At 43.8% G+C, this 9,746-nt stretch overlaps 1 protein-coding gene across 1 annotated transcript in view; it reads left to right on the top strand.

The window, feature by feature from the left end:
• LOC145396096 (uncharacterized) overlaps window positions 1-9,746 on the top strand; it is a 17,799-nt gene extending 8,053 nt beyond the window's left edge. The window contains exons 2-4 of the mRNA XM_080269562.1: window positions 2,291-2,472; window positions 3,420-3,601; window positions 4,869-9,746. Of these exons, the coding sequence (XP_080125688.1) occupies window positions 2,291-2,472; window positions 3,420-3,601; window positions 4,869-6,285 (1,781 nt within the window). The 3' untranslated portion in view covers window positions 6,286-9,746. The remainder of the gene's footprint in view (window positions 1-2,290; window positions 2,473-3,419; window positions 3,602-4,868) is intronic.

Here is a 9,746-nt window from a genome sequence, read left to right on the forward strand (position 1 = left end):
CCCTCTGTCTATATTTCCTACTTCCTATGATCTCCAGTCTTTCAAACGCAGTGTGTCCAGGCATCTCGAAATGAACGGATCTTGAATTTGGCTCTGTTGTATTGTTTTTTTTTTTCTTCTTGGAAGGAACGGTTTGCGGGCTCCTGGCCTTTGGTTCCTTCTTCCTTGAATTAAAAAAATATATATATGCTCCTTCCACGAAAAATAAAATCAAAATCCAATCATTCTGGACGGTGCATGGTTATTAACGCCAAGGTGGTGACATGTGAAGAAGTGTGACATGTTGGACTGCTGGGCCTATGGCAACGGACTATCAAGTTTATGCCCAAACACAGCTACTAACATGGCATCAACCAGTCACTGCCTAATATAGCATGTTGTGTTGGATATGTGGACTGAGAAAATACATATATATATATACCTAACTGACAAAGGCGAGGCATAAACCCTGTGATGGGATAAAACAGACACTGAAAGAATGAAGAACTGGACGATAATCACCCCTTCAGAAGTACACCTGCAGCCTTTTGCTTAATTTGTGCCAATGGACTAATGTAGTGTTTTAAAAAATGCCTTAAGATGGTCTGGCCATGTGGAGTGAATGGAAAGATTGACAAGGAGAGTGTACGTCAGTAAGGTGGAGAGTCAGAAACACTGAGGATCAGGTGGAATGATGGGATGTATGTGAGCTGGAGAGTGTGGATGAGGTGGAGGATGGGGTGGTGAGGTGTATGTGTGAGATGGTGAGTTAGGATGAGGTGGAAGGATGGGGTGGAGAGGTGTTTGTATGAGTTGGAGAGAGGAAAACTAAGGATGAGGTGGAGAGATGTGTGTGAGTTGAACAGTGAGGATGAGGTGGAGAGATGTCTGAGTTGAAGAGTAGGGATGAGTTGGAAGGCTGGGGTGGAGAGGTGCAGGTGTGCGAGGGTGGTGTGATGTGGAGAGAGAATGAGGAAGCTGGCAGAATATAACCCCAGCCAACCACACTTGCAGTATATATATATTTTTTTTATTCCTGTAACCTCCAAACGATTTTACGCAATTCCTAGAAGACGCCTGGTAGTAAGAAAGTTAAAAATATTTGATACACACGAGGCGTAGTTGTGCTGGAATTAGACACAGACTGAGACAATGAGGAAATTTGGCAGTGTTTAGCATTACACAGCTAAACGTGCGTTCAAACCATCTGCGCATTTACGAGTACCTCTCTCTCTCTCTCTCTCTCTCTCTCTCACACACACACACACACACACACACACACATGATTCAGTGCAGGTGCCCGCCTGTCTCTGCATCTTTAGTATCAGATAACACGAGTCCAAGGCATTCTAAGCACAGACGTGAGATCAATGGGTGGAAGGCAACAGTCAAAATATCTATCTGTCTGTCTATCTATTGCCAGACGTCTTAATCTGGCATGGGGTGGCCACAAACAAACCGTCAACACGTCGCCTTGTCCTCTGTCATTTGGTTGCCCTCCCTCCAGCTCACACACCCATCACTCATGTATCTCCACTCAATCCTTCCATCTTATCCTTGGTCTTCCCATCATCCTTACTTATATACACTCTTCAAACTCTTCTAGTTAGTCTCTCATTCTCCATCCCCTTCCCTCTAACTCACCCCCCCTCTCTCATACATCACTCCATCTCACCCTTGGTCTCCCCTTCCTCCTCACTCACATACACTCCTCGTCAGTCTCTCATTCTCCATCCCCTTCCCCTTCCAAATCAAGACAAGTTACAATAAGCCATCAAGCCTGTTAAACACCTGTAGGAGCGAGGTCTGGCACCCACCTCTCCACTGCATCTCTAAAATTTTACGTAAACAAACCAGAAGTGTCCAGTAAAATCCGGTGCCTAAGTGCTTGCCAACTAGCCGCGTGGTGGAGTGTCACGTGAGGCCTAGTAGCAACAAGGGCTTAGGCAATGGTATTATTAGAACGTGAAAGAAGTCAGTAGGTGCAAAGCAATAGTCAGTATTTTCTATGAATTGTGCCGTTTTTAGCTGACTTGCTTGGGTAGAGACGAGGATGATGGTGATGATGATGATGATGTTGACGATGAGGAGGAGGAGGAGGAAGAAGAAGATAATGAGAGAACCTAGACTGTAATAATCATAATAGTGATGACGATGATAAGGATGATAATGATAAGGATGATAATGATGAGAGAACCTGGACTGTGATAATGCTAATAGTGATGATGATGATGATGATGATGATGATAATAATGCAGACGCTGTTACTAACACTACTGCTGCTAATGAAGCTAACCCCTGTCTTCCCCAGGTCAACTACTGCGTGGTCCCAGACGTGTGGTGCGGCTGTGTGTGTTTGCCCTCGTGGTACCTGCTGCTCTCATCACCATACCTCTCTATGTCCGACTCATCCTATATCCACCAGCACGGTACCCTATGATGGCTACTGACCAGCGGGTTATATCCAGACACGTATCATCGCTGTGGTGTCAGGTGGGCCACGGATTGCACTGTTGGATGAGTTAATGGGGAGGGAGAGTGTTGGAGTGAGACAATGAGGGGAAGTGAGATGATGAGGGGGATGAAGTGAGATGAGGAGGGGTGAGGTGTGATGATGAGGGGGGTGAGGTGAGATGATGATGGGGTGAAGTGAGATGATGAGGGGGTGAAGTGAGATGATGAAGGGGGGGTGAAGTGAGATGATGAGGGGGATGAATTGAGATGATGAGGGGGATGAAGTGAGATGAGGAGGGTGCAGTAAGATGATGAGGGGGATGAAGTGAGATGAGGGGGGGTGAGGTGTGATGATGAGAGGGGTGAAGTGAGATGATGAGAGGGTGAAGTGAGATGATGAGGGGGGTGAAGTGAGATGATGATGGGGTGAGGTGAGATGATGAGGGGGTGAAGTGAGATGATGAGGGGGGTGAAGTGAGATGATGAGGGGGGTGACGCGAGATGAGGGGGTGCAGTGAGATGATGAGGGAGTTTGATGGGGGGAGGCAGACAGACAGATACATAGACAGACAGACAGACAGATAGATAGGCAGATAGAAAGACAAATAGATATAGTAGACAGATAACAGCATATTCTTCCAAATGTATGTCTAACCTTTATAAAATGTTGTCTTATCCTTCGCAATATTTCAAAATATGACCAAAACACAAATACTGCAGTTCCATCGGCCACCATTGTCAATACGGGCAATAAAATATGATTACCAGACAGCACTTAGCTTATGAGATAGAGCTTAACGACGTACATATACAATAATAATAATAATAATAATAATAATAATAATAATAATCCTTCTGAATGTCCTTACCTTATTCCCAGACACAAACGACGCAAAAGAACAGAAGCAACAATAATAATAATAATAATAACAGTAAAATACTAATTTAAATACTAGTCCTATTGACTATCCTTACCTTATTCTCAGGCCCAAACGACGCACATGAACGGCAGCTTCACGGGCTATCTGACGAAGGCGGCGCCGGCGGTGGGGGAGGCGCGCCGGACACACTACATGCTGCACCACCTTAGCCTCAAGGACGACGTGAAGGAGTACTGGGGATTTTACCTCCTTAAGGGCTCCACCATCACCATCTCATCCTGCGCAAGGTGAGGGGAAGAACAGATGGTGGAGAATACTAGATTTGTTCCCATCATGAGAGGGGTAATGACGTCAGTGGTCACCTCTCCTGTGCTATCTCTATAATGCATTCAACAGTTCTTTTATTGTGTGCCAGCTCATGCCAAAATAATTTTTCTTTTATTTAAGGAAGAAGGAACCAAAGGCTAAAGGCCCGCAAGATTGTTTCCTCAAATAGATAGATAGATAGAGAGGTAGATAAAATGGACAAAGGCAAGATCGGTTCATTTCGAGATGCCCGGACAATCTGCGTTTTAAAAACTGGAGGTAATTTAAACACAATGTGCCGAAGCATCTCGAAATGAACAGATCTTCTAGCCTTTGGTTCCTTCTTCCTTGCATTAGAGAGAGAGAGAGAGAGAGAGAGAGAGAAGGTGGGGGGACTTCAATTGTACAGATAAAACGTCAGTGCAGCGATGGGGTTAAAATGTGTAGATTAGAGTCAAGGCTGTGAGATAAGAAACCTAAGGAGATGCACTGACTTACAACACTTTTTCCTCTGCCTGTCTCGTTACGGCTGGGAGATAAGCAACCAAGGAGATGCAGTGATATATAAAACTCTCTCTCTCGACGACCTGATGCAGCGTAATGGTAAAGAGGTATATGAGAGAGGAGGCAGGGGGACTGGAGAGAGAGCATCGTCATGCAGGAGGACAGGGTCATTGGAGATTCGTGATCACCCCTTACACACACACACACACACACACACACACACACACACACACACACACACACACACACACACACACACAAGATTAATTAAGAGTAGCCCATAGTACTGAAGGTGTGTGTGTGTGTGTGTGTGTGTGTGTTCAAGGCATCAGGTTACCTTGCAGCTTAAAATATATTAAGTCTGTCCTATGGAATCAGGATTCCAGGAGCTTGGATGGTGAGTGGAAGTGTGGCCCATTGAACTGGACAAAGTTTGCGTAGTATCTCATTCTATCAAGGTTTTTCTGGCTCTTTGGTGGGGTGGGAAACGATGTCTGGATGATGATGATGACGAGGAGGAGGAGGAGGTCTGAATGGAATAACAAAGTAGGAAGATGTAAAGACAGACAGACGTAGAGATAACTGCTGTTAGGTGATGGTGATGGTGGTGATGATGATGATGACTGTGTCTGAATGTAACACAAAAACAAAATGAGGTAGACAAAAAGATAGACAGATATAATAAAGCAGACACATATAGTATAGCGCAAGACAATCCCATAATACCGTATCAATCATCCACAGGTGGGATGGAGGGCAGTTGATGATCATACGGGGTGTGGAAAACCTCAGACACTGTGCATGGATTGGGGAAGCGGACTCAGCAGAGGATATGGCCGAAGACGACGATGTGACCAGCAATGAACGGCGCAGGATGAAGGAAATACTCAGGAAAAACAGGCCAAAAATAGTCTCCCCTGAGCCTGAGCCCGAAGAAAATGGGCATAGTGAGAGAGATAATGTGTTTGATGGCGATTTTGCTTTGAATTTGAACGGTTTTCAGAGTAGCATGAATGGTGATGTGGCTGGTTTAAATATTTCTGAAATTGTGGGAAGTGGAGATAATTTTGAACTTCCTCTAGGATCGGAGGAGAGAAAACAGAGTATCAAGGAGTTACTTAGGGAAGCCATACGGATGAGTAAGAGCAAGACGGAAATACTGCGGATACTACACAACGAAGGGAAATCTCGCAACTTTCTCTTTAAGGACCAGGAGCCGAAAAGCACGCCCAATAAGGCAAGAGGTTCATTACTACCATCTAAATCTATTAATAACGATCAGAGGGAAGGACAGGAAACTATGAATACAACTAGCAGTCTTGAAAATGCCGGGAGAAATTTGAATCCTGAGACGGGAATAGTAAGTAGTAGGAAATTAAAAGACGAAACAAGACGAGGGAAAACGAGAAGACAGAATACGAGGAGAAGGAAGAAGGGAAATAACCGAAGGAAAAATCTTACCGAGGAAGAAGAAGAGGAGAATAGAGGGAGACATCGCCGCCATGTCAAACTGGAAGATGGCGATGGTGAAGATGGCGCCTTTGAGGAACTGGACACAGACGACGTGATGAATGTCTTTAAGGAATCCAGAACAGGGGGGACGCGGCCATCAGCTGAGAATGCCGTTGGTGGGCAGGTCTTCTTCCCAGAGGGTCTGAAATTTGAGAGAGGGATGTTCAATCAGTCAACCACTAATGATAACTCCCGAGAAGAGCATAAATCATCGTATTCCAGCAGTGAGGAGGCCTTGGCTAGCTGTGAGGGTGTTATAATGACCCTGCCGCTGGTTCCATTTCGGAGTTGTACATTTCACAACAATTTACACATCAACCGAATCGTGTACGACATCCCAGTGACTGGAACCTACTACTTCGTCTTCTCCAGCGACAACGAAATCTACGTAAACGACCTGTTCTTCAACATAACCATGGAGAGAGTGGTGTACGACGTCATGGCTAACGAAAAGGTCTGCGCCAACGTTTCAGACTGTACCATGTCGCTCAATTTTTGGTCCAACGAAGAGGCGGTGGTCGAGGTGCCCCAGGAGGCAGGATGGGACAATGCTTATGTTCTGGACACGAAATGTGAGCCTCGGGTTTATATCTACCTCACCCTTCTCCTCCTGGTGCCCATATGTATCATTTGTTGTGCTTTCCATTAATAGGTATCAGTCTTGTGGCATGTGTTTTCCATTAATGTACCAATTATGAATTATGGAGAGTGAGACTAACGAGGAGAGGGTATGTGAGTTAGGTGGGGGGTATACCGAGGATGAGATGGAGTGGAGGTATATGAGAGGGGGTGAGTTGGGGGAAGGGAAGAGAAATGGCAGGGGACAGAGCGACACGAAGGTGTTTTGTTTATGGTTACCCCCTACGGGATTATGGTGTCTAGCTATAGATGGACAGATGTATTATGTGTTCTCATTAACACGAGGCTGGTCCATGTTATAACGCACCTTCTGCTATGCCTGGCGATTTCTAGTTGTAGGGACGACTCAGTTTTTTTTTTTTTTTTTCATTTATTTTATTTTTTTTAATGCAAGGAAGAAGGAACCAAAGGCCAGATGCCCGCAAAACTGTTCCCTCCAATAAAAATAACAGCCAACTTCAAGACGCTGCATCATTTACTCGTTTCCCACTGCCACTCATACCAGTAAACTCAGCCGTCCCCGCAGCACACAAAATACCCCCTTTGAGTGTCTTGAGGAGCGCTATTTATGGGCTACCCTGGAGATCAAACACAATGGAAACACGAGAACGGTGATATGTAAATAGCACATATAATCTAAGGTTAAATGTGATATGTTTCTAAGCTTATGCCTGTGTTAAAGTTAGGTTTTAAGGTCACTAAGTCTCTCTCTCTTTACAATACTTCAAACTCTCTCTCTAGCTTTGTAATTAAAAGAGGTAGCATCTACCTCTAATGAAGTAACCTTATTTTACAGCCCACAGAAGACATGTATACATAATCTCTCTCTCTTTAATATTTGTATGACCCGCGATATTTCACGGGACTGTCATCTGTCCGTCCATCATCAAATCCATAAATACAAGGCTTTTCATTTAAAGAATCTTGGCATGTAATAAGAGTACTGTAGGCAAATTCAGCTGTTAGGAATAATTCTGGATGTATGCATGTGTATAGGAGATGTATCTATAAACATCTCATTCATCATTTTGTTCTTCAACTCTTTGGGCCCTACCTCTCCCCACCCTGGGGTGGGAAAGGTCTGGATGATGAATATGACAGATGTGCTCAACAGTTGGTCATACAAAATATACTGTATCTGTAAAACAAATACAAGTTTCACGGCTGTACTGCTTACAGTAATGAACAAGTCAACTTTTGGTTTTATAAACTGTCATTATTATACTGTATTTAGTTTTATGGAAAACGAAATACTCTGTGAGTATAACATTAAGCATAAAAAACATCCATAGGTACGGTACCATGTCTCTGGAATTTTCCTTAGCCTTAATGAAACACAGGATATGATGTAATTTGCTTAAAGTAACAGCAAAGACTTATTATATACTGTATACGAATAGGCAGAGGGAGGAGGAGACCGAGGATGAGATGGAGGGATGGAGTAGAGAAGTATTTGAGACGGGAGTGTTGGGGTAAGGGCAGCGAAATGACAGGGGACAGGGTGACATGGAGGCGATTTGTTTGGCGGCCACCCCTTACGGGATTAAGGCGTCCGGCTATAGATAGATAGACAGATAGATACGCGCAGGGTAAAATTCCAACCTAAGGCTATTATTACTTCTATATTAAGAATAAGAATATTATTACATATATGTGAGGCACATTCTTAGCACAGTGATGGTCAGTATAGTTGCCTTTAACCAAGTTTTTACTCAGTTCAGAGGTCTTAGTAATGGGCATCCTGAACGCGGCTAATAGATGTCACTGTCCCTCTGTCTGTCTGCTTTCTCCTATCACCTTGACAGGAAAAAGCCATGAATGTCCTGACAAATATCCTTCGCTCTAAGTCTCCTATCCATGTTCTAACTCTCCTACTAACTCCATCCCATGCTCTAACCCTCCCACCCTTGCTAACACTTCTATAAATTGTTCTATACCCTTCTCAGTAAAGGTGGAGGTCTTACCCTACAGTATCTCCCTCGCTCTAACTCTCCTTCCCTCATTCTCCGTTGCTCTAACTCTCCTTCATTTATTCTAGCTCCCCTTTCCTTATATTTCCTTGCTGTAACTCACATTCCCTTACTCTAACTCTCCTTCCCATCACCATTGCTGTAACTCTAAACTGTTCCCCTCCCTTTTATCTACCTAGAGGTCTTTCCCTTCCACTAACAATTACCTCATTCTTCTCTCTCTCTCTTAGCTCTCTCCACACATCCCTAACGCCTCATGCATTTCCCTACATACCACTCCTCATACCACACTGCACACCTCATTCTCCATGCATTAAAACCTGTCACGACCTCTGCTCCTTGGTTACTATCCCAAAAAACACTGAACACGACCAAAAAAAGTACCGCACTGGAGTTGTTTGATGATATCCTACATGATCAACACAGCTCATGAAATCCAAAGACAAAATTTAAGAATATGCTCTCATTGGAAAGTGCATACAACTGTTCTGACTATGAAATGAGACTGACTGGAAGTGTGTGTGTGTGTGTGAGGTGGAGGGGGAGACCAAGAATGAGATGAAGCAATGGAGTGAGATGAAAAAGGGGGATGTAAGCTGGATAGGGAGACCAAGGATGAGATGGAGGTATGGAGCTGAGAGAGATGAGAGGGGGGTGTGAGTTGAAGGAGGAGACCAAGGATGAGATGGAGGGATAAAGTGGAGAGAGATACATAAAAGAGGGGGGAGTGAGGTGGAGGGGGGAATGCCAGATTGTAGAGGATGGGGATGTGGAGGCGATCTGTTTGTGTCCACCCCATACAGAATTAAGGCATCTGACAGACAGATAAGACAACCTTCATCAATGAGCAGAACTATTAATAAAGAAAGACCTACTATATCTCCAAAGTAATTTAAATATGACCATAACACCATCTGTAGACAGTATATATATACAGTGTGCCTAAGCTGCTGATAACTTTGTTTCAATCTACACTTTTTACTCAAACTTGGCCTAAAAAAAAATCCATCTCTGCATCTTCAATGCTGAGCTGTAACATTAGATTAATGCCAGAATATGATGCTAGTCATGACGAGGTGCTGTGGAAATGCAGAGCCATAGCATCGTCTTTTTCTACCACTAAGCAATGTAAAACAGGCTACAAAATGACAAAAAGCTGGGCCAAGTTAGAGTAAAACAAGTATAGCATGTAATGTATATGTATGTGTAGCCATAAGTAATGCTTGCTCACATTTCCCACTGCCTGTGATAATGGACAGCGATGTACGGAAAGTATCTTATGTAACAGAGGCATTCAAGAATACACACACACTTTATCAGAAGGAAGGCTGGTCCCTAACATTCAGGGTGGAATGAGAACTATGGGATGCAGGACACAATGATGGTAGGTTGAGGGACTGCTAACAATCTTTTCCTCATTTGTGATCCTTCCAGTCTGTAAATACTGTAACATTCTGTAACAGAATTTGATATACCTATATTTTCAACTATTAAATATGGA

This window comes from Coenobita brevimanus, chromosome 34, assembly GCF_032717465.1.
Source record: "Coenobita brevimanus isolate Jiangsu-jjx chromosome 34, ASM3271746v2, whole genome shotgun sequence".
Classification (NCBI taxonomy): Eukaryota; Metazoa; Arthropoda; class Malacostraca; order Decapoda; family Coenobitidae; genus Coenobita; species Coenobita brevimanus.